General features: G+C 37.8%; 1 protein-coding gene across 2 annotated transcripts in view; it reads left to right on the top strand.

Moving 5' to 3' along the window:
• The window catches only part of bmpr2b (bone morphogenetic protein receptor, type II b (serine/threonine kinase)), an 80702-nt gene that overhangs the window by 21119 nt on the left and 33718 nt on the right, over positions 1 to 25865 (top strand). For both annotated transcript variants that reach the window (XM_081368478.1, XM_081368479.1), the window contains exons 2-3: positions 15004 to 15192; positions 16774 to 16947. In XM_081368478.1, the coding sequence (XP_081224604.1) occupies positions 15004 to 15192; positions 16774 to 16947 (363 nt within the window). The remainder of the gene's footprint in view (positions 1 to 15003; positions 15193 to 16773; positions 16948 to 25865) is intronic.

The following is a 25865-nucleotide window of genomic DNA, read 5'->3' on the forward strand; positions in this document are numbered from 1 at the left end:
TTTTTTGGTTTTCATTTTTGGCACAGGATGTTTGTATTTAAGCCAGTTAAAGTGTTTACTTATGAATCAGTAGACTGATGCATAGTTGGTAGGAAATTGTCTGCGTGACCACCAGCCGAATAACAAAACTGAGCATGTGCATAACTGATGCCTTATGAAGTTACTGTGTGTCAGACAAGTAGCCAATCATTTTGATGGAAACATATCATAATGACCACCAGACTGAGCAATATTTCAGATGCTATGTGACAATATTGGTGTATTGAGTTTTGGAAACAAAGATACATACGCATGCATGTTGTATATGCAAATTGTCTGGATGTTTTTATGTGTAAGTAATGGTTAAATTAAAAACAATCAATGTCAAATCGATTAATCGCATCTAACATTAAAGTTTAATATAATATACACACCCATTAATGTGTGTGTGTGTATATATATTTAATGTATGTACATGTGATAAGATTTTCCTCCTCATGTAAATTATATTTCATAATCAGGTTTATAATAGTTGTCAGTGGGACACTCCCAATAACCACAGACCTTTTTCACATCAGCGGCATCTTTGATTGTTAACGGGAATGAAAGCGAGGATGTGAGCGATAGACATAGGCCTATATCTCTTCAGGGGGGTTGTACTGTTACTTAATGTTGATTTTGGATTGTTCTGCTCACAAAACACTGCCAAAATATCTTTCCAAGAAGTTTCAGTAGACAAAAAACTCATGAGCTGTGGAAAATTATAAGCAATTAGGAAGCTTTATACAGCGTAAAACACAGTAAGTCTATCCTTCACAGCCTCACTTTCATACCCGTCATGGCGCTGCTCTGAATAAGGTCTATTATGTTAGGAAATTATTGTATTTTTTTTTTGGCATGTTGCATAGTCTATGCAGTTATAGAAGCTACAGATGATCAGCATTCTAAGGAAGCTGCATGCCTCTACATTTATTCATTCGGTTGTTAGGCCATTCATAGTCTGTATGCATTTGGGAAAGGTCCCAAGAGTTAAACCCTCCTGAGCGTGAGTCACTGACGGACTGGCGTCTGGATCTTTTACCTTTACTGCCCTAATGCATTGCATTCCCTGTGCTGTTATCATGCTTTCTATTCGTAAAGGAGGCCCGAGGCTCATCGTCTCCACTGTAATGTATGATAAAATGGTGCTCCTTGTTACATTACTGCCTGCCAATAAATCACAATGTCATAATTTTATTTTGCGGTGGAGCTCGTCTGCTTTCATAGTATCCTGGTGTCATCATGATTCTGTCTCGTAAACGCGCAAACTGAAGCTTCAGATGTCTTGACCGTCCACTGGTTCTCTAAGCAGGATCAGCAGTTCTCCTGGCTTTCATCGTCTTGAACACAAAATGCTGCTTTGAGCTCATTCAGCATTCATTGAGGAGCTAAGAGCTTTGGGATGGGTCCGAATCTAGGGCTATTGCCCCTGCTGGGACCCTTTCTCTCCCTCTTCGAGCCCCTCAAAGGAAGGGAAAAGGTGATGCTTTGCATGTGAATGTGCACCTCAGCCTCAGATGTGTAAATAGCAGGCTAAGAGTGGCTTTATTCTAGCGGACGTGATTTTGGAGGCTCTACACGGGTTTTTGCTTGGCGTCATTCAGATGTAGGATTGGACTATAAATAGTGTCTGTCCAACAAGAGATTAACTGACCTTCTACTTTCCAACCAAGCATTGTTTTATTGAGCCGAGCTAGAGGCCTTGAGACATTGATTTGCAGTCATGCTACACCTCGGTAAACTCTTTAGAAAAACTGGTATTAGAGTAGTTTTATCAATGCATAAGTTTTAGTTACTTTTTGACACCAAGGCATTTTAAATGAAAAAATCACAGAGTAACTTCAGAATAAGCATAAATACTGAAAAAAGTAAATAAATATTTGAAAATAGATATAAATGTTCAAGTTAAATGGTCACTGTTTAAAAAATGTAAACATTTAAACCGGACAGTTTTTTTCCATTATAACGCAGTTATGAATATTTATTATTGATATGAATTCTATTAATACAGTTTTTAATACAGTAAAAACAGTAATATTGTGAAATATTATTACAATTTAAAATAAATGGTTTTCTATTTTAATACATTTTAAAATGTATTTTTTTACTGTGATGGCAAAGCTGAATTTTCAGCATCATAACTCCAGTCATTAGTGTCACATGATCCTTCAGAAATTATTCTAATGTGCTGATCTGGTGCTCTAACATTTATTATTATTGTTATTATTATTATTATTATTATTATTATAAGGGTGGAAAGCAGTTTTGTTTGATATTTTTGTTAAATCCATGACACTTTATTCAAGGATTCTTTAATTAATATAAAATTCAGAAGAACAGCATTTATTTGAAATAGAAATCTTTTGTAACATTATACATTTCTTTACTCGCATTTTTGATGACATCAACCATCAAAAATTCATATTGGTCGTATCTCTAACCTTCTCTCTGTTGTCCCAGTTGTTTATAAATTGTGATATTTCACAGCTTCATCAACATAAAAACTCCAGAGTCCTGACTCCCAAGTTGAGAACTGGCGTAAGTCTTGGTATGTTGAAATATTTGGCATTTGCGGTCATGACTAACATTATTACGCATCAAATAAAACAAACAACAATCAGGATTCATTGCTTTGACTTTTGGTTGCTCCAGTGTTGATGTGTTCCTTCCCGTAATGCAATCAGCTGTGAGGTCCAGGTTCTGTTGAGCAGATAGATAAACGTTTGGAAGAATGGGGGGGGAAAGTGAGCCGTGTCCAGGTGTTGGAATGTGACCGGCTAGCAGATCTGAGGCTTTCCTCTGTCTACTCTTACCATCAGTCTCGAACCCTGTCGATATCTAGCCGAACTGACTGCGGCTCACACGGAGGCACAGAGTTTAGCGTTACATGAAACCTCATGTCAGAGCATGCCTTTAATTCTCAGATCATCATTTTTAATTAGAACATTGCCTGTATGATGCAGGGGGAAAGTAAATTAAGTTTCAGGCTGCTCTTTCTGCTCATTACCATCAGCATGCTTTATAATCATTAATTTGCTTCCTCCCCACTGATGATGAAGCTTTCCTTATTAAGACCTTCCTTCCTTAATGAAGCTCAACACTGTCTCATATCCAGTATTATGTTAATATGTTATGTTTATTGATCGCTCTCTACATTGCGAAAATAATGGCAGATGGTAGCAAGTATTAGCTGGATGTGACGCTCAATATTATTGTCCTGTCTATTAATTTATAAAAAATACATTAAAAAAAATCATTTGTGTGTGTAATTTGGTGTTTGGCCCGTTTGAGTGTTTTGTTGTTTGAAGCAGTTATTCTAGTTCATATTATTCAAATACTATTATAGTTTTTATTAGTGTTTTGAATTAGTTTTTATTTTTAGTTTCAGTTTTAATTTTAATTTAGTGATTTTTTTTTTTTATAATTTTGTTATGTGATATGTCATCTTAGTGTTTTTTTATTTATTTTTTAAATATGACTATTTAGGTAATTTTTTTTTTATTTTAGTTAAGTTTAGTTCTTTTGTGTAGGCTAGTTTATTTGAGCTTTCAGAATTTTTTTTTTATAGTATTAGTTGTTGTTTAATATATATATATTTGTTCGTTTATTTGTACTTTTCAAAGTATTAGTTGTTGTGTATATATATATGTAGTGCCATCTGAAATTATCTTCTAGAATGATCATTTTTTATCAAGCTCGTATATTTAAGTTCAGTAATTTCACTTAAATGCCAATGAAAATTACCTATTAATTGTAATTTAAGTGAAATTACTGAACTTATATATACGGGCTTGATAAAAATGACCATTCTAGAAGACAATTTGAGATGGCACTTAAAGGCTTTTGCATCTGAACTCTTCATTCATATATATATATATATATATATATATATATATATATATATATATATATATATATATATATATATATATATATATATATATTATTTTTTTATGAGAAGGTTTTATAATAAAAAAAAAAAAAATATATATATATATATATATATATATATTATTTTTTATGAGAAGGAAGGGTAGTTCATGTGGTGAAAAAAAATGTTATGAACATGATGATATTTATAAATGTAATAATATTGTTTGTAAAAAATTATGTATTCAAGGTGTAAAGAAAATATTACTTTTAACTTGTGTTACACCACATGACATTTAAAGTGTTTGAAATCAACATGAATACAAAAAGTTTTTTATTAATATCTTTTATTCAGAAAGGATGCATTAAATTGGTCAAAAGTGACGGTGAAGACATTTATAATTTTACAAAAGATCCCTATTTCTAATCAATGCAATTTCTATTCATCAAAACAATTCAGCCAAAAATGAATGTTTCACGGTTTCCACAAAAGTATTAAGCAGCGCCAATACTACTACTGCCGTCTAGCCGATGGAAGAACAAAAAGGCCTGTATTCCAAAATGAGCGTGTAAGGGCTTGTCATGGTAGGAGTCTGACTGTCAGAGAGAGAGATTTGTTTGTAGTGATAAGAGTGAGACTGCAGCGTAGTAGGGTGTGTCTGTGCCTCTGGTGGCTCACCGCAGGTGTTCGACAGGTGAGCCGACGGAGGAAGTGTTTTCTCGTTCTCTGAGTGATGTCATCAATTTAATCGCGCCTGCTTCTGTTGATTCATACCAGTTAAACGCTCTTCTTGGACCACTGCCAGCCGATCCAGTCACCCGACTGAGGAAGACAGCCACAAGAGGCATTACTTGTGAATGTTTAACAGTTGTCGCACCAATTACAGGTGTCTTGTTTGACTAGTTTTTTCAAGTTTTAGAGTGGCATTGTTCAACAGTAAAGCAGGAACATGTCTAGTTCCTAGGCCAACCATGAGGAAAAGGCGTGTACGGCGCAGCTCTCAACCACAGCTTACTTTACTTTGTTTTCCAGTTCTTTGTCTGCTTTGCAATAAGATAGCGTCTGACTTCCTTTTACGGCTTTCATTTGCCTCATTCACAGGCTGTATATAGGTGATCTTGCGTATGTTTACGGCATGCATGTTTTGTCTGCCATGGCTGTGTCTGATATCTGCTGCTACCTAGACAAGGGATCCAGACTCAGTGACGTGATGTCTGTTGCCTGCGTGATGACGGGACGGCGCGCATTTATTCTTCACTTCCTCCTATGACAGGAAAAAAGAAAATTATGTCTGTCACTGGCAAACAACCATCATGTGATAATATACCAAAAGCACTAAATTTCATTCAAATGTCATAGTTCAAATTAGGACTGCACGATGTATCGAAATTATCGAAATATCGTAAATGTACATCTCGCGATGGCTTGCAATAACTACATGATTTTAATACTCCGAAAGATTACAGAAAGTTTCAGGTTTAGGTCGCCACAGAGAGTAGAATGGACACATGACTGTTACATACGTGTGACATGCTTATTATTATTATTATTATTAGGCACAATAAGCGAAGTACTCACGCGAACAGAAAGCCGCCTCTTGGACTGGGTGTGACTGTCAGAGAAAATCCCTCACTTTCGTTCTGTCTAAATGTTCTTAGACAGGACACATTTTTTCACTAAGTATCTGTCATATATTATCTGTTTTTCCGTTTGTGTTTTTGGCCTTTGCTTTTCTCCGTAGCCACCTGCTGCCCTGACCTTACCTTGCACCCAGTCAGACCCTCAGAGCAACCTGAGTTTTTCTTAATCTGGATTTACCCAGACAGACATACACCAAGATACCGATGCTACATTTATTTTTGGGATTATGTTTAAAATGTATGTTCATATACAGGATACATTCTTCCATTAAGTAACACTGTTGCCAGGCAACTTAGCATCGTGGCACATTAAAAAGGTCTGCGTTTATCGTCATTTTACTATTGCTTTGATTGTGGCTCAGCTAATCAGAAATCAGAGTCAGAACGATCTGGTATATAATGTATGTTTTTCTGTTTGTATTTTTTTTTTTGGCCTTTACTTTTCTCCGTAGCCACCTGCTGCCCTGACCTCACCTTGCACCCAGTCAGATCCTCAGAGCAACCTGATTTATTTATTTTTTAAGTCTGGATTTACCCAGACAGACAGACAGAGAGAGAGAGAGACGCTGGGGTTACATTGGCCAAAGCAGCTTTAGGACCCCCTGGCGTTAAGGGAGAGCCGGGTGCATTAGAAAAAAGGAGGGGGGAAGGGTCCAGACAGACTTAGCTGTTCCCCCCTAAGACCCCCCCAAAGTCTGGACATAGATACACACATACACACACGACATTGTACACATCTCCCGCCAGCTGTCAGGACACCAGGCAGTAGGATCTGGTCAGAGGTCATGATTGTTTATTAGGTTGAGTGTTGTTTTTTGTGAGTTTCAGGTCAGAGTGCTCTGCTGTGCGCCGTGTAATCTCCTCTCACACATCAAATATACTAATCATGGCTCCTGTTAGACTATGCCACCCATCCCTTAAAGTGGCATCTGTCCGATTATAAAAGAGTGTGCACAGTTAGTGCAGCTTATAGCTGGTTCACGCAAAATAATCTTAATTTCGGAACCACGTCCATTTTGTTGCAGAGAAAAAGTCATTTCCATTGTTACAGTTCCTCAGGGGGTGGTTTTGTATTCTTGGGATTGCTTTGCTGTATTGCAGGGGCCATTTGAAAGGAAGAATTTTGTGTTGCTCAGATGATTAATGACTGACTTGCGGGCCGCTCTTGTGTAAACATCGCCGTGTTCCTCTGCAAGCGTCTCTCTGCGGGGCAAATGGCAACAAAACTCTAAAACATGACACTGTGGCGACTTCATTATGTGGGTCAGATTTGTCCCGAGGAAGTGGATTGCAGTGGAAACGTCTCTCACTGTATTCATAGAGCCACAGGCAGATGAAGTTGCTCAGCTGTATACTTTAATGCACGGCACTAGCACTGATTCCTGGAAGTCAGAGTCTTGAGACAGAGACTGTCTCTGTAAGCTCCTGAGAAATGGCAACAAGACTCCCAAAGGGCCCCAAACAGCCAATGCACACTAATATCACAGTTGAAAAAGTGCCAACAAATGCCTGCAGAAGCTAATTGCATTTTGGTGTTTGGCCCGTTTGAGTCTGACTCTGTTTTGTTGTTGGAAGCAGTTATTCTAGTTATTTTCATATTATTCAAAATAATACAAGTATAGTTTTTATTAGTGTTTTGAATTAGGTTTTATTTTTAGTTTCAGTTTTCATTTTAATTTAGTTACATTTTTTATAATTTTATGTGATTTTTGTCATTTTAGTGTTTTTTTTTTTTTAAAAACTACTATTTAGTTTAATTTTTTATTTTAGTTAAATTTAGTTCTTTAATTTATTTGTGCTTTCAGAACAATTTTTTTTTTCTTTAAATAGTATTAGTTGTTGTTAACTAACCCATAAATATATAAATATAATATATGGATTAGTTTGTGAATGGAAAACCTTAATCCATTGTGTCACATTGCAGTAAAAACCTATTTCTGTGAAATAGAAGCAATAGAACAATATAGGTAAGATATTGAATTTGTCAAAGAAATGACCAACAGATTGTTGGATAATCAGAATAGTAATTAGCCCTATTTTGAAACCAACACCGCTACCAGATCTTGTATCCATCAAACATCCATGCTTTCATGTTAATTCAGCTAATCTTATTGAGATGATCATGATATAAAGCAGACGTTAGTGTTAGCGTCCAGGGATGGAGAGCTGGTTTCCTGCAGTGGTGGATAGATAAGATCAATTTTCCTGGACTCGGACAGGGTGGATGAGACTCTGATTGTTATTAATAATCTGAGCAACACTGCAAGCGCCACAGTGTCTGTTGAGTTCAATAAAATTCTCTCTTTCTGCGTTTTGCTAATTGTCTAGAGGCCTGTTTTTGTTTTGAAAAGCATTTAAGCCAGATAGCGCTGGCATTAAAAGCTTCTTAAGATACATTTTCATGTATTTTGCATGTTAAGACTGCAGCTGAATCTCACACGTGTTTGGTGTGTTGCCTTGTTTTTCCACTTCAACCTTGATTAAACGAGTACACGGAGACAAGATGAACACAAATTGTCCTGAGCTAAAGGGAGAAAGGCTGTAGAGCAGTAATTGTATTATTTTTCGATTCGCTGTTCCTTGCAGCGAGTCGATGGCCTTGTCCCTGAGGCTCAGTAGATGTTACCTTATGAAACCACAGCTCCAAATAAATTCCTGCCTGTTAAAAAGATGGATTTGTCGCTTCCTACTCCTGTGTTTTATCACTGCCTTGAGCTCATCCTCATCCCCACTTCTGGTTGTTTAGCTAATTGCTGTTGCAATTTAATGACTTTTTCGATTGCTTGTGTGAGCTTGGTTCAGGGATCAAGCTAGGATCAAGTACTCTTAACGTCAATGTACTCTAAGTCTTATGAAAATTATTGGAGTGAAGGAATCTCCTTTCTAATTATATATATTGCAGCTGCAATTATAGTTTCTAAATGTGTGCAATTTTTTTTTCCAGTTAAAATACTTTTTTCTGTCTCAAGTTAATTTTCCAAGACAACTAAAACATTTAGGATTGATATCCTAATATCAATGTGGATATAATGTGTCCTACATAGAATGCATTGATATTAAAATATTTCTGGCTACAATAACAGGCTTATAATTAATTTAATATTAAGGCTGATAACTGATAAATGGCTGATTTAAAATTCTATACAGTTTTTTTTTTGTTTTTTTTTACGTAAATGTAAAATGAAACGCTAAACTAAAATCTGCCTTTGAAATTGTGAATTTAGGCATCACAACAGAATAATCTACAATAGGAAGATGAATATTCATTTTGAGATTTGCTAAAGATTAGATTTAACAGTGTTATTAAATAGTTAGCATTTTTGATGAATAACTTTAAGTAAGCTTTAGATGACAACAAAGGTAATCTAAATGTAAAAATATAGGAAATTAGTATATATTCAATATTCATATTTAAAGGGGTCATGTGATTCTATTTTAAAAGTTTGGTATTTTATTTATTGGATGTAATAGAATAGGTCAACATGCTCAAAAAAACATTATTTTTCCCATACTGTACATTATTGCAGTACCTCTATTCCCAGTTTGTCTGAAACATGCAGATTGTTACAAAACCCCTCCTTCTTAAAAGCACAGAGTGATCTGATTGGCCAGCTAACCCAGTGCGTTGTGATTGGCCAAACATCTCAAGCGTGTGTTGGAAATGTAACGCCCCTAACCATAATCGTGAGCTTCAGCTTGATTCTAAAGCAATTGTAAACATACAGTTAATAATGTCGCTGGTTTCACCATATTAGTTCGAGCCCGAGTCAGATTCTGAAAAAGCAGATGATCAAGCAGATAGACTTCACTGTAACGACTTCACTGTCCTGAAGTGACAACATAAAATACAGTTTAAAAACATACTGAAGTGTATATTTCCAGTTTATTAAATGTGTATAGCTGGCGTTGTGCTCTCCAAGGTTCAGGAAGCTGTCCTCTGTAAAATGCGCTGTTCTCAAGCTATCTTTTGAGTTGTACTGCTCAGGAACAGCGTTTATAAATAAATCTTAATGGGCATTTTGCTAATATGTCACATTGTGACGTAGACATGCTGAGAAGTAATATCTGGACTTCGATCAAGGCGATTTAGGCTGGTCTGAAGCAGTTTTCTGTGTTAGAGTCTTTGTTAGAAACTTTGCAGATCTTCTGTGGCATTGTAAAATACTTGAAACAACATTAGCCGCTTTTCCACCGTCGGGCCTTAGAATGGTAAGGAACTGTTCCAGTTGTGTTTCCACTTGAGCCTGGTACGTCACGGCACGAATACAAACCGTTCCCGGCACGGAATTCTCAGCACGGTTAGCTGATGTCGCCACTCAGGATTGGTCACTTGTCTGTTGCCTGGAACAGTTACGCAATGAAAACCGTTTGGCCCAATGGTGGAAAAGCAGCTATTGTCTTGACCAATGGTGCGAGTTTGTTTGACTGACCAATGGTAATATTCAGGAAGCTAGAAGAAGAATTCTTGGTTTTAAATTTGTGTTACTTTGTTCTTATTACAAATGCCACACTTAAACTTCTATGCAAGATCTACTGTATGGTAAATGTTCACACAGCCTTCCTTTCCTTACTATAGTACAATGACATTTTATATCACACCAATATGCCACTTAATCTAACTGCCTGATGGTCTTGCGTGGCTCTGCCTTGCCAGATGGCCCTGGAGTGGTTGAACCATCCTCCTTCCTTTCATTTGGCCCCCAAGTTCTCCTAGGCCAAGCTGGAATGAGGTTTCTGCTGGTGCCCCCTCCAGTGCCAGCACTCCTCCTATGCCTTCCTGTATCTGAGAGCCAGCCTGACAGCTTCCCTGTCCATAGAGACATTGGCAGGAGATGGGGCCTGTGCCAGCCTCTCAGATAATCTACTCGAAAGGAAACGGCCACAGGCCCTCCGGCTCTTTGGCAGACACAGCCTCAGCTTTTGGCCTCAGCGGAGATGTGATAAATTAATCATGATTTGTACTCGGCTTAGGTTCATGTAGTCCTTTACTCTGATGTATTCTTTATAGAAAAGCCCAGTTTCGTTTTTCCCAGTGCCAGCAAAAGAGTCAGTTACGGTTGTTACGAAGTAGCACCAGCTTTTTTTGACTGCACTTTCCCTTTAAAATGAAGACCGGGAGGTGGAACTAACACAGGCCGAAGGTCCCCAGTAAGGCAGAGTTGAGTGTTATCTGGGGAAAATGCTGACAGGCCTCTGAGCGGCAGCTTTAACCTTGAGCTGGTGCACAAACAGTAGCAGGGTAGTGTCAGGCTGGTACAGACTGCCTCCACTGCCCCCAAAAACAATCCCACAATCCCCCTCTCCCCTCCCTTGTCCTCACCCTCCTCCCTTCTGCGGTTCTCTCCCGATGGAGAGCAGAGCACCCTGCCACCTAGAGGTGGAGGAATGTTTTCTCGCCACCAACCAGAGAAAAATAAATATCCGAGTCATTCGGGAGATTTGAAGATGCCTGTCTTGCATGTCCAGATGGAACGGAGCCAGTTGCTGAAAGCTTAATTAATCATGACATGAGGAAAACACTTGACCGAGATTCTCTCATCACAGCTGTACTGTACAGGAATGAAAGAAATTCAGATTGTGCCGTCAGACCTAATTATGAGAAAAAAACGTCACTTGGGATTCAAGGAAAAATAAATATTGTACCAAATGCAAATCTCTACTGTGTCTGGATGACTATTGATCAGCTATAATGACATTTCTATCAGACAGTATCTGAGCTGATGTTGAAGCTGATGAACCAGAATCCTCAACAAAGTCTTTCTACACTGATGCCACACAATTAAATGGCTTCCATAATGAACAATGTTGTCTGTCTAGTGTCTACCCTAAAGTGTGGCCAGTGTGACATAATGTGATGTGCTTCCTTCCACTATCCTGTTAAATTTTGTTTCAACCTAAACCAACTTGCCTTACCTGCAATTTTCAAGTTATCTCAAGCACCTTGATTAGCTGGTTCAGGAGTGTTTGATTCGGGTTGGTGCTAAACTCTGTAGGATAGTGGGTCTCCAGGAGCAGGGTTGAAGACCTCTGGTCTATGACAAAATATCACCAGACGGAGACTGACTTCTTATTGCTGGCATTTATGCATTGAAGTAGAAGAAAATGTGAAAGTTGTGGGCAAGACAGATTCTTGCGGGATTGGTAATCCTTCCCAATCAAACCTCTATCTCAAATCATTAAATTCATCAGCACAGAAGAGATGTGCCAAAACATGACTGATGTAAAAATTTTCCTTTTCAAGTAACTTGCAGCTTTTTATTTCAGAGCCTAGAATTCTATAATATACCTCATAAACTAGGCAAGTGAGCTCTAAACAAAGATTGTGGTGTGTCATGGCCCTGTTATTCTGTAACATAGTTATATCAGCTACATCATCGTTCGGCACTTGAGTCAGTGGAAATGTGGGCCAGCTTTGAGAATAGTCTCCTTTGATTTTTAAGGAGACACTTGAGAAAAATCCTTGGCAAACTCTTAACCAGTAAACAGAGGTTTTGTCTCAGTGCCCTGCTATAAGGTTTAGCATCCTGCTGTTCTTCTCCAACACACAAACTCTGAGCCACTTATGGCCTGAGGTGTTGCTCTTGAGCCAGACAAAATGCTACACTGTTTTCCTTTGCTGTGTGCTGTTCTGTGATTGGATCTGAAAGTCGTGCTGTAGGGCGCTCTTGTTCCTTTCTACCCCTGTGTCGGGGGGTAGGCCACGGCTTCTCACCCAAATTACAGGAAACCACCGGGCCTAATGACCTGTGTCGCTGACTCAAAAACAAAGACAGGGCCTAAAATACACAATCGGCACAAACGTGAAATTATACCCCCTGTCACACTCTCGTAACTGCGCAAATACAAATGCTCAATCTCAGAGACCGAGGAAGTGGACATGAGCATTAAACATCTGCCTCAGCCCTCATGTGCTCATTACCGTCAGCAGAGTCGGAATCCTCCATCTTTAACTCTGTAATTGGGAGGCATCTCCGAATCATCAGCGGCCCTGTATGGCCCCCACTGGAGCTCTGTGTTTTGTCTTGATGAGAGGCACGCCAAACTGGAACAATTTTTTTTCTCCCCTAGCCACAGAGGGACCGTTTTGCGCCTCGGTCTCAGGTCGAGCAGCGCTGTTTTAGATTAAGGATTGCTCGTATAATGAGGTGTCCTGCAGTGTCAGGCATCCGCGGCTACGCAAAGGACACATTCATCCTAGCTTGCGCTACCACTTGCTGGTGTGTGTGTGGCATGATATTAACCGGTGCAACCGTTTCAGGCTTCGCTCCTGTAGAGGAGCAGACAAAGGCCTCCCTCAGGGACATACAGCGGCAATTTTCTCTCTCTCTCTTTCTCTCTCTCTCTCTCTCTCTGGACTCCGATGGGACGTGGATACGGCGAAGATGCTACCAGGGGGCTCTTTCCCCTCCCAGCTCGCTTGTCTGAACGCTGTGAATACAATAGTCCAGATCCATGACTTCACCAAGCCTGTTAAACGAGTGGCATTATGATTTTTCCCTCTTGGTAACTCAGACACTGGCCTGGCGATTTGCATGACATTGCGGGTAAGAGAGAGAGGATTAATTCATTGGATACAGTTGGGGTGAGTGCGGGCCAGCTGCGGTGGAGATTGCGATCAGCCGACAGCAGAATTCAGCCCCGCTGGCTCTGCTCATGGAAATGAGGGCAATCCCGTTGGCTAGGGCCCTTATCAGTCATCATGGTTTTGTGTTCTCTAACTACACGGCACTGCTCAAAAGGTTCGTTTTCTGCACGTACTCTCAGCGCAATGTTGTTTCCCCCCTCTTTTCTTGTGTTGTCATGACAGTGACTTATGGGAAGCACTGTAAAGGAGTTTTTTGGGTGGTGTGCATTGTGTACACACAAGTGAATTTGTACATGGTTGGTTCAAAAAGCAGCAGGTGCGCAGGAGACCCCAGGTGTTCTGTTCTTTTTCACCCAGCTTTAAGCCATTGGACCGTTTCAGATCCCCCCGCCCCTCCTATTGCGTCCGATTAATCAAGGTTTAGCTATCGATCAGAAGTACGCGCCCACATTCAACCTCATTATCCTTTGCACAGAATTAACTCCTTCAACAAGGCAGAAAATCATTTTGTAGGGCTGAAATAAGTCATATGTAGGCCCACACGACACCCTGCATTGATCATGGGGAGAAATCTGTTAAAGATGATTGAACTGAACCGAAAGCATTATTAAATTTGTCAAAATATCTAATAAACAAACATGCAAGGGGATGTGTATATCATTGCTGAATTATGTATGTTTAAAGGCAAACCACTTGTAAATTGAACGGTAAAAATCATAATGCTCAGTATATGGCTGAAAGTAATAATTTTATTGTATTATTTAATATATATATATATATATATATATATATATATATATATGCATGCTGTATAAATATAAAATATTGCATATAATTAATTTCATGATTTATGATTTATGATTTAATTGAAGATTTATTAAAACAAACAAATATAACATTTAAAGCCCCCCAATAGTCAATAATGTTATCCCTTAAAAGAACTTACCTTTGATCACAAAAATTACATATATAAAAAAATTTTCCTTGGAAAAAAAAATCTTCATGCCTTAAAATAGCTTGAATGTAACTTTACACCCTTGCCTCATTTAGTACACCGGTTCTATGAATATGCAAGTAAGCCCCGCCTCCACTCACTCACACCAGCTCAGAGATACACTCATTGACAATCACATGTTGACCTGATTGGTTACAAGGTAGTTTGTGACATCAGAAACACCAGAGATTTGATAGAGACTGCAGACAGAGATTGTGTTGGTATTGACTGTTGACTTATGAATTTGCACGTTTTGTCTTAAAGCATATTAAAAACACCCCATAGACATATAAGCAATATTTTAAAAGCTTGATTTTCACCATATGGGTCTTTACTATGGGTCTAGTTAACAAACTTAAATTCAAGAAGCTCAAATTATTTTGTCAAAATGTGTTGTTGATGTGAAAATATGTTATTGACATGTAATCTTAGCTCGCTGTTTTGGAGACGTCGGTCTTTCCCCATTAGCATTATGATGAAATGTGATGTACATTCTAGTGTAAAATGTAGGGTGGAGATTTGGTTCTATCCATCGGTTATTGGTTGAATTTTGAGATGTGGGCGTTCAAAAATGCAGGTAAATGAATGTGAGCTTGCAGTTTAAACGGACTGAATGATTGGGGAAGTCCTGCTTACGTCACCAGAGAGAAGTCGTTTTCACCGGACGACCAGTTTTGACATTTTGATCAAAATTACGAGCTGAAAATGAAACGTACGGTACATCATGGTTGAATTGTTCACAATAAGATCAGTAACTTACATTTTTATGATCGGTATAATTAATGATCGCTTTCTTTTTCCATGTTGTGTATGTAGGCCTACAGAAAGTGTTCCTGGCAGATGTTGCATGTTCTGTTAATAATCTCATCTTTTTTCGTTTTTTGTGTCTCGGCAGCTGCTCAGAGTGAGGAGAGAGAGCGGGAGTGTGCTTTTAAGGACCAGCACCAGCAGGTGGATGAACAGAGTGTGGCTGGTGACTGGCACATCACCAGAGAAAATAACACCATCCTGTGCAGCAAGAGCAGCCGCTGCTACGGCCTGTGGGAGAAAACGCATGACGGCGAGATCCGACTGGTCAAACAAGGTCAGAATAAACTCAAACACAAAAACTTTTCCACCAAAAACCTTCAACTGACTTCTGTTTTTCTTAAAGGGACAGTTCAACCAAAAATATACAGTCAAACCAAAAATTAATCAGACACCAGATAGGACGCCTATAGTTCATTTATGTAAGTGAGGATAGCAAAATAAAGTAAATTGTGACATTATACCAAAAAATTCTTCATACAGTGGACTATTAGGAATATTTATAAAAACTTGGGACCAAAAATTATTCAGACACTTTGACCTGACCATGTTTTGCTGAAGTGTTTTTTTTTTCTTTGATTGCTAATGTGACCTTTTTACACCACAGACTGAACAAAATTAAGCATTGCTTGGTAATTGGTTGACCTAAATTGGTATTATCTGACAGCTATTCAGCCTAATTCATTTGTGAGACAGTCTAACAGAAGGATGGCCAAAACCAGTAAAATATCAACCCTAACCCCAATTTGCTAACTTAGTTCTTGTATTATTTTATTACCATTTTCTAAACTACAGCGAATAAACTGTGATAATGTGAGAAATGTTGAAGGTGTCTGAATAAATTTTGGTTTGACTAAGTTTGTTCATTATTACCGCCATGTTTTTTTCAAAGTATGCTATTATTGTCTGCTTAGCTTACCCACTGAAAAATGACAGCATACTAGTTTGACTATTCCTTTAAATTAAGCTAATAACTGCACCCCAACAGCCCTACCTAGAGTCTCCTAAATAAAGATTTGCATGATTGACATTCAATAAATCAAATCAAATATATGATCATTTAGATAGCTTAATTAAATAAAAAGCAGAATTAATATTCATTTTCATTTTAAAATGTATATAAAATATATGAATGAATGAATGAATGAATTAAAAATAGATATTAGTTTTCCTCAGTTATATTATATTAAGCTAAATTAATATTCATTATTTCATTAATTCATTGTAACATTGATAATAATTTATAATTGATAATAATTGATAATAATTTATTATTAATAATTTTATGTATTTAAATAACTGGCATAATATGATATAATAAAACAATGCAATATAAAATAATGTAATGAATTTTAATATGAAAATTATTTATATATATATATATATATATATATATATATATATATATACATGCATGCATGCATGCATGCATGCATGCATACATACATACATACATACATACATACATACATACATACATACATACATACATACATACATACATACATACATACATACAAGTATTCATTCATTGTCATTCATTAATTAAATGGCATTTTAAAATTCTTATTATATTAAAGTTATATTAATAATGATTATTTCATTAATTCATTGGCATATTAAAATGTATATTATATTATATTATATTATATTATATTATATTATATTATATTATATTATATTATATTATATTATATTATATTATATTATATTATATTATAATATATTATATTATATTATATTATAGTCCTTCAAATGTGCGTACACAAACTTTTTTTTCCCCCTTGCACATTCTTACAAACTCACTTTACAGTGTCTCACTCTCATTCACTCAACCATCTGCATCTTTTCATCGCAGGCTGTTGGACTTACATCGGCGACCAGCAGGACTGCCATGACGACCGTTGTGTGGTTACCACCACGCCGTCGCAGATACAGAACGGCACCTACAGATTCTGCTGCTGCGGCACCAACATGTGCAACGTCAACTTCACAGAGAACTGGGTGCCTAGCCCCACCAAGACCAGTCCCCGTAAGTCCTGCAAACACTAAACAGAGGGCCTCTGCACCTCTAGGTCTCAGCTGAAAGCTCCATGTCGCTGTCTGAGAGTCAACGCCCATATTAGATTTCTGTGATACGGTAGAACTGGTCTTGCAGGATCCATTGTCATCAATCTCACCACAACTCATACTGATAATGTTCATATATGAGCATGTTGTATGTTCTCATATACATAAATTGTCAGATAAAGAGAAACATCTGTAATATACTAGGAGACTCTTTTAGATGATTATTGTCCTGTATCAGCTCATTTCTACACTTTTACAGAGTGTCGGTTCAATTATTGTAGTATTAAAACAAAAAATGGAAATGCTTTCTAAAATTAATTTAGAGTGAGCGTTTGAGAGAGAGAGCACTAGAGTAATCGGCAGTTACCAATATACTCAATTACTAACATTAGAGTACCTAGAGTACTAGTGTGTGGGTGACTGATTTTACTGTTGAGAAACACGTTAACGCTAACTGCATTTAATGTGTTCATCTGCCTCTGCTTATAAAGAGTGTGGTGCATTATGGGATCTAGGGCTATTCTGGTCTAAATGATTGTATAAATTACTCTGTGATTTGGACTCTGTTGGCTTTTCTCTTATGTTCTCTTCTACTAACTACTGTATCGACTGTGCTTTGGAATGTTGGGTAAGAAAACTCAATAGTCTAATAGTCATATTGACTTCCATGCAGTCGATGGAAGGTCACCATCCTCTCGTCCATGGGGTCATTGCTTTTTAACATAAATGCCCACACAGTGTTGTAAAGTAGCTTTTTTGTATTGGTAAGGTTTTTTTTTTTTTTCTTTTTTTTTTAAGTACAAGTATGCCCACAAGCTATTGTTCAGTTATGGCTGTCTTTAGCTTTTAGAATCAGCACCAGCTCCATTACCAAATTCCCATCAACAAATTCATTATTTTAAGATTCGCATTGATTCATACCAGTTGTTGGCCTTTTTCGACATTGCTCGTGATTCCATAATGCTGTTGAAGTCGTAGGTTAACTTTGTAGGTTACTAAATATTATTCTTATGTTACAAAGCAGCCCTATGGTACATGTTCAGCCAATATCAGACTATGTTTAGGTATCTAGTGACTCGTTTGGGTGTTGGGTGTCGTTTTACAAGGGTTTTGGACACTTGTTAGCTGGTAAGGCTGAGAGACCATGTGGCAGACTTGTTGAACACCAGCTTGGCCAAACTGGGACACCCCCAGCAAACCACCTACTGTATTACTATTAAAAATCAGATGTTGAACCAACCAAAAAGTCAATAAGCTATTTTAAATGGAAGGCATGCTTCCTCTCTCATAATCATCATATTGAACATTGCAATTAACCCTTCGCGAAGACCCGCCCCCCTTAGTTACTGTTGCTATGTCTGACAAGCTCTCACACCACATACTTTACTTGCACCCTCATAATGCGATTATAATGGGATTTTGGCAATATGGCGTTTAAACTTTACCTCATGTAAACACAATGCTTCGATTAAACTAATGCAATTAAGCTCATAATCGTAGTAAACTATCACAAATAAAATATATGGCGTAGGGCTATTTTAATCTCGTATGTAAACACCATAATCACATTATTACCACATTATTACCATTATGATGCCGTATGTTGTTCAACTTCATGAATAAACACTATTCTGAAGTTTTCCCTCCACTCTGAATCACTGAACTCTATCAACACTGTGCTGTCTCTGCTCCGTATCTTCATGCAGAGACGGCGCAAAGAAAGCAGCGCAGCGTAGGCCAACCCAGTTACAGCGGCATTGCGATGTTCATCACGGCGCAGAGTAACCTTCCATTACATCCATAGAAATGTGATTTGCATTTGATGCAAGTAGATTAAAACAGTGGCCAGTAACACGCATGCTGTATATGAGTTCATCATTTGTACTGTGGGGTATGCAAAAAATGGCGATTAAAAATAACCACATACCATAAAGACAGAATTGCAGTAATCACAAGTAAACCTCTTCACTTCCGTTTACATGGAATTTTCCTAATTCTGATTAAGCCGTTACTCTGATTATTGGAAATAAGCGCATTAATGGTGCACATGTAAACATTCTCACGCAGTGAAAATAACATTGCGGAGGACACTGACAACGCGCCAACAGAGTGAACAGACAAGATAGAGCAGGTTACTTTTAGAATAACACAAAGTCTCAGCTTTCAAATTTAGTCTTTTTTTTTTTTTTTTTTTTTAATTTAAACAATAAATACCATTTTGTGGCTCTTTAATGTGTCATGACAGATCGCTGTTTCGCCTCAGTTCAAGCGGCATGTGAACTCATCATCTCTTCCTCTTTATTACTAGTTACAGCACCAACTACCGGTAAACATGAATGAACATCAGAAGGTATGTTGTTTCCACTGCGGAAAGACGTCAATACACGCCATTTTTCAATACTCACCATTTTTCCACAGACGGTAATCTAATAACTCTACTGTCTGGTTTGTTTGTTGGACAAATACAATGGGGCAGAAAATATCGGCGTTATGATTGGTCAGATCGCCTGTCAATCAAACTCCCGGCGAAGGGTGAATTCCAAATGCTCCTCCTGACAGTGTCTCTGGTTAATAAATACTAAGTCCCGCTCAGATGCAGTCCTGCTTTCAACTAACCCATACAGCCTTTCATTTCCCATCCTCACTCTCCTAGAGCTGTCTAATGCCTTACTTCAGGACAAAACCACGGCTTTACCTCTTTCTTTGTGCCCTCTCATTCTTTTGCTCACTCTCTCAGTTCTTTTTCTCCTTTTGTGTTGCTTTTGAGAGTGTATCTAAAGAAATGCCGGATGGCCCTGCTTAAAGGATAGAAATGAGTCACACCACAAACGCAATCAAACAATGCAGTGAAAAATAGAGTGAAATACAGGGGGAAAAATCAATGGCTGTCAGACTTTGTATAGTGAGTTATTTGCATGCTGCTTCGCTTCTCGAACCTCTTTTCAGCGCATTTTTCCCGTTAGTCTCTTTTTCTCTTTCTCCCGAAGCACAACTTCTCAAGCGAAGTGCCTTGAGAAACAAGTTTTGATTTAAAGAAATGGAAAAATAAAAGGTTTTAGGCTCAATGAATGCAATGAATGCATGTTTAAGCTTTGAAGGCTTGACCCTGGAAATCAACTTTGCACAACAACATTCCAATGAATCTGTCTCTAAAAACAAAATGAGAGGTTGAATGCAGTAGTGCTGTGGAGGGGGCCCCGCGTTTGGTGCAATGCCTGCGTGAAGAGGCCACAGAGTTTGAGAATACCATCCAATCGTGTTTCTGCTTTCGAGTGTTACCGGGCGGAATGCCCGCGCACATGTGTCTTTTGTATCCTCAGACACCACCAGACCGTTTGTCCCCTTACCGCCACCACAGAGCCAGTCAACCCTTCTTTTCCCTAGTTACACCGTATAGCAGCAGGGTGCACTGCATCCAAACCCCTCCCACCGCAGCTGTCCGCGGACATGCCTGCACGCATAGCGAGAGACCGTATCGGCAGTCCTCAGCACATGCGAATAGAATCTGCAGCTTTGTGCAAAATGCACCGACACTTGCATTGATGGACAACGTCTTCACACACATGTTGCTGAGGTCTTCCTCGTTGAGTGCAAGACAGCTGGCATCGTCACTTGTTATACAATCCATTTACCAATATTTTCACCCCCTCCAACACCAAATTCCCAGCACCGGATGTGTTATTCCGTGAACAAATTTTTTTTTTTATTATTACAGATATACGTAAGTGAAGTGCAGATTTGGAAATGTTCCATCACCCCATTTTCTACGTTTCCATTCACTTGGAGAGCTGCTGTGGTGACTCATTTATTTTTTTTATTTTTTTTTTGTGTGTGTTTTTTTAGTACTAATTTATGGCAGCTTTTCAGCTCTCGGAAAATTGGCGGCACAACAAAAACACGCTCTTAAGGAAGGATTTCAACAGAAGGAGGATGTCACACCAGAACCAAAGGCTGTGACAGGAGGAATTATTTCACTTTTAATCCTGTAGAGCGGCAGATGTGAAGACATCCTCTGTGTGAACATATTCCCGGGACTGATGATAATTGTGCACGCAAGTGTTACGTTCCAAAAAGAGAAATCTCATTTGAATGCCACAAGCTTTCCAAACCTCTGAATTCTGCAGTGTGAGCAACAGTTTAGAAAGATTAGGGTGGCAAGGTTTCTTTTATTTTGCTAACAATAGCAGGTGGAGAAAAAAAAACAACACATTGCTTTAGATTGTGTGTAAACTGAGCATCACCAAACATTCTGTTCTGCTGCATCACAGAGGCACATTGTTAGTGTGTGTGTGTGAGGATGTGCGCACACCTGCTCATTGAGTCCAGTTGTTTTGACATCAACACAATACACTCTTAACATTCTCTGTGGGCCACAGACCCGAACTGTTTTAGCCTTATTTATGACATGTAGTATGTGATTGACAGGACAGACTTTCACGCAAGAAGACTTTAAAAAGAAGAAATGCATTCCTGTTGGTTTAAAAGCTTCTACTGAGATCATCCACCCTTTTTTCTGAACGTTTGGGCGATTTTTGCATGTTGGGGTTATGCCCTTTTGCATGTTGCTATTTTAAAACAGTAGCTTCTCAAGCTTCGGTTTGTTGTGCTGATTTTTTTATTTATTTATTTTTTATATTTTTTAAATGCTTTATACCCTGACATATGAAGCACCTTAATATGGATTCTATGCACGGAAGGTGCTATATAAATAAATGTGGGGGATATCATCAGCATCATAAATTTAGGGGGAGGGGGAGGGGGGGTCACATTCACTTGGGGAAAAACTGCAATGCATTTCTCCACATGCATATCTAAAGGGCCTTAAGAATTAAATGTTTTCAGTATTTGTAAATGTATAAATTTGTATATTTTTTGTCTTCTGATTTTATTTATTTTCATGTGTTTTTTTTGTTTTTGTTTTTTTCACAAAATGTTCTACATTTGCACCAGGCTTGGCATGAATAGATTTGGTGCAGAAAAAGGTTTCCACACTTCCATGCCGTTTATTTATGCTTTTGGCTTGCCGTGAAACAGGGCTGTTGTTATCCACAGAGCAGTGCACATCTGCTAGTCTCTGAGTGATTTTGTAAGCCGTACACCTGCTTAGAAAATGTGAAACGCTCTTTCAGAGTCACGCACACAAGTTCACGGCGAGCTTCATTTAGATGGACGGTGCGATCTCCCAGCTGAAGACTGTGAACGGAGTGTGAGAAGCCTCTGATCGATCAGGCATAGATTAACCTTGGCAGCTGTTTTAATTGCGGAGGGGGAATGATCTCCCTGACACACACACACACACCTCCTCTCCCTCTCTTTTCACACATCATCACCCTTCACCCCGGCCATAACTTAGTGAGTTTTCTCTCTCCTCTCTTTGGGATGGTGCTCTATCCTCCTCTCCACTCTTCTTCATGGTGACATGTATAATGGCTGCTAGAATCCCATCCTTTCACACAAGCTTTCTAGGCTGCTCTAGTTTATGATGGCCCTCTTCCTCTCTCATTGTTCTCATTGATAAAAAGCAGCTGCCCTCCGGTGAATATTATTTTAAAGCACTACACCACGAGAGACTGAGTTTCCAGCAACTACGTGAGTAGTTTGTCCACACTAAATGCAAAAATTCTGCAATACTGCACGATAACATGCAGGATATCAGGACATGATTTATTTTGCGAAGTTATGCAGAATGGGATTTCACGATGGGTTGGGCATACACTAAGATGTCAATAAAATACACTTTGTCCTAACTAGGCACAATCAAAAGACAAATAATAAAAACGTTATAATGTGATTTAAAAACTCTGTTCTAATGGACTGTTTTGAACAGATTTTTGTTTGCGTTCAGTGTGAACCAGTGTTGTTATTGTTAACTTAAACTATTAAAATGTTTTCAATATTTGAAATGAAATGATATTAATATTAGATGAACGCTTGAACTTATAAATTAGAAAGGTTGCCTTTGGCAACTAACTGAAAATAAATAAGTTGAAGTTGAAGTACTTCTAAAACTAAGATAAAAAAAAAATTAAAGCTAAATATAAATAAATAAACAAACTGAGAAAAGCACACACAATTACTAAAACCTAAACTAAAAGTGAAATCTGGAAATATGCAAATAAATGGTCATTCAAAATATTTGTACATACAGTAATAGTATATAAATTAGTGTTGATTTTGTCAGCTATTTTAATTTTTTAGTTTTTATCATATTTAGTCAACCTTGCTCTATTTTTGTTTAGTCAAGTTTTAGTCGACTAAATGCCTGGGCAATTTTGTCTAGTTTTAGTCAATGAAAACTGTCATATTTTCATCATGCTCCATAATGGTTAAATTGATCAACACAATTATTTTGCTCAAAATTATAATCGCGACGATTGTTCTTATTTGAGAAAATTATTTTTACATTTTATCAGAATCATCGCGTTTTCACCTCTAAGCACAAATCAAAAGAATGTCGACTCGCACGCCATGGTTTATTTGACCTCATCTAGTTTCCTGATTTATTATAGGCTATTTATCATATAAATCAACTGTCTGTATTATGAAAATTGGTAAAACAAGAAACTTCTCAAAAATTTAAACGGTGAAATTACTAATAGCAATTCCAATAATTCCAAATGTTTTTCTATTAAAACAACCGCAAAAAAAGTATTTTTATTGTCACACAGAGATAGGGATGCGCGGTATACCGGTACTGCAAAAATACCGGTATATATTATATTTCAAACGGTACAATATCATAATTTTGCTCAATTCGGTATTTAATGCGCTGCTGTTTCGAAGTTCACCGCTAGGCGGCAGTGCGCTACCCAAACTGACGCGGGTCACGCACAACCGGCAAACGGTGACAACGGAGGAACACGATGGATCAAACAGATGAAGCTCATTCTACACGCCCGAAATTAATAAAAAAAAGAGAGCAGTAGGAGTGAAATATAGCATTACTTTGCCTACAAAAGTAATGAGAAAGGTGAAGCAACAGACCTCAATGCACCACTCTACAAACACTGCTTTAAATTTGCGACGGGAGGCAACACATCAAATCTGGCTAACGTTGAGCACTTGTCACTTGATCATCCTGACTTGTTCAAAGAGTTCAGAGATCGACAAGTGAGTCCATCATTCAACTGTTTTAATTTAGACTTTTATTCATAGCGCACATACATAAAAGCTTATCAATTAAATATGACATGGTTAACACGAAAGCTCAAATGTGACACGCTAGAACCAATGAAGTTTAGGTCTCATAATTTTTGCACTTTCAAACAATCATATATTAATTGAATTTGAATGAATAAAGAGATTAGTGATATTAATTTTAGTATTAGTGATAGTAAAATGAATGGCATATCACTGCTGCTGTGGCGAGTGCGACCCCTAGAGGAATCTAAGGAATCTAGAGTAATAGTAGTAATATGGATATTACTAATATGAATGTTAGAGTAACACTTTACATTTAAGCTACATTTGTCAACATTCATTAGGTAACCTGACCTAACCGTATTATAGCATTTATTAATCTAGATCAATCAGTAATTATTATTTATACTAATACATGTTTAGCATGTTAACATTACTTTATATGCAATGCATTAAACTAATATGAACCCAAACACAAACCAAACAGTAATCAAACCAAGATGAATAAATGCTATAAATGTTGATAATTCTCTGTTAATGCATGACAGCTAAAAATGACTCATTTCATTATTCTATTATTATTCTATATTAATCAATTATTATAGATATTAACCTATTTTAATTGTATCATTTCAGGTTTCTTTCTTTCTTTTTTTTTCAAAATCCAAAATTTAATCTACTGTAAGTTCCCTGACTGTTTTTTATTTATTTATTTATTAGTTTCAAGCAGTGTTTTTTAATAAAATGGTTTCAATTCACTTAAATTTTGAGGCTGGTTATTTGTCACCTGTGGTATCGATTTAGTATCGATACCGAGGTATTAGGTTCTGGTACCGTACCGAAACCAAAATTATGGTATCGAGCCATCCCTACACAGAGATATCGCATGTTGATAAAGTCACAGTTATCGTTTAATGACACTGGTTTCGTCTTAGTTCGTTGACGAACATTTTTCGTCACAGATTTCGTTATCGAAATGAACACTAATATAAATAATACTAATATAACACTGATGTGAACAAACAGACAAATTGTTTGTCACTAAAAACAGTTTGATCACTGACTTGCCAAGGACATGCCAAAATCACAAGCTCCCGTCTGATTGGCTCATATGCAACGTTCATTCAGTCAATCAATTCCCGTCTCTTTCAGAGTAGGATGGAAAAAAGTCTAGTGATTCTGTCATCATTTGCTCACCGTCTTTCCAAACCTGTATGACCTACATTCCTCTGTGGAACATAAAAGAAGATATTAAAGTCATAAACAGGTTTTGAATAACATGAGGGTCAGTAAATGATGACAGAATGTTAATTTTTGGGTGTTCTGTCCCTTTAAGTGTGATTAAAAACAGCCTCCCATTGCTCATCCAATTAGATTTCAGAGCTTTTCTGCATTATTTGGGTCATTAGAGCATGTGTGTGTTTGTTAGAGGTGCATATGAGTGTGTGTTGTTTGTTTGAGTATGTTTGTGGCTTGTTTGGAGCGTGAGCATGTGCGGACACGTGGGCGGCACACAGACTGTGCGGAGGTGAGATGAGATTGCCAAGTGCCTATAGTGACAGGGCAGAAGATCTACAGTACCAGCCTTCACCTCAGGTTGCTGCTGCTATATCATCATAAAGCTTTGAGCAGTTGCTTTTTTGTGTGTAGAAAATCACGTATTGAATGTCTACCCCTGGGACCGACAAATGAAGAAAATTAGTATTGAACTTCTCTGCATGATGGAAAATTAAGGGGATG

Source organism: Scardinius erythrophthalmus (genome assembly GCF_964197995.2).
Source record: "Scardinius erythrophthalmus genome assembly, chromosome: 6".
Taxonomy (NCBI): domain Eukaryota; kingdom Metazoa; phylum Chordata; class Actinopteri; order Cypriniformes; family Leuciscidae; genus Scardinius; species Scardinius erythrophthalmus.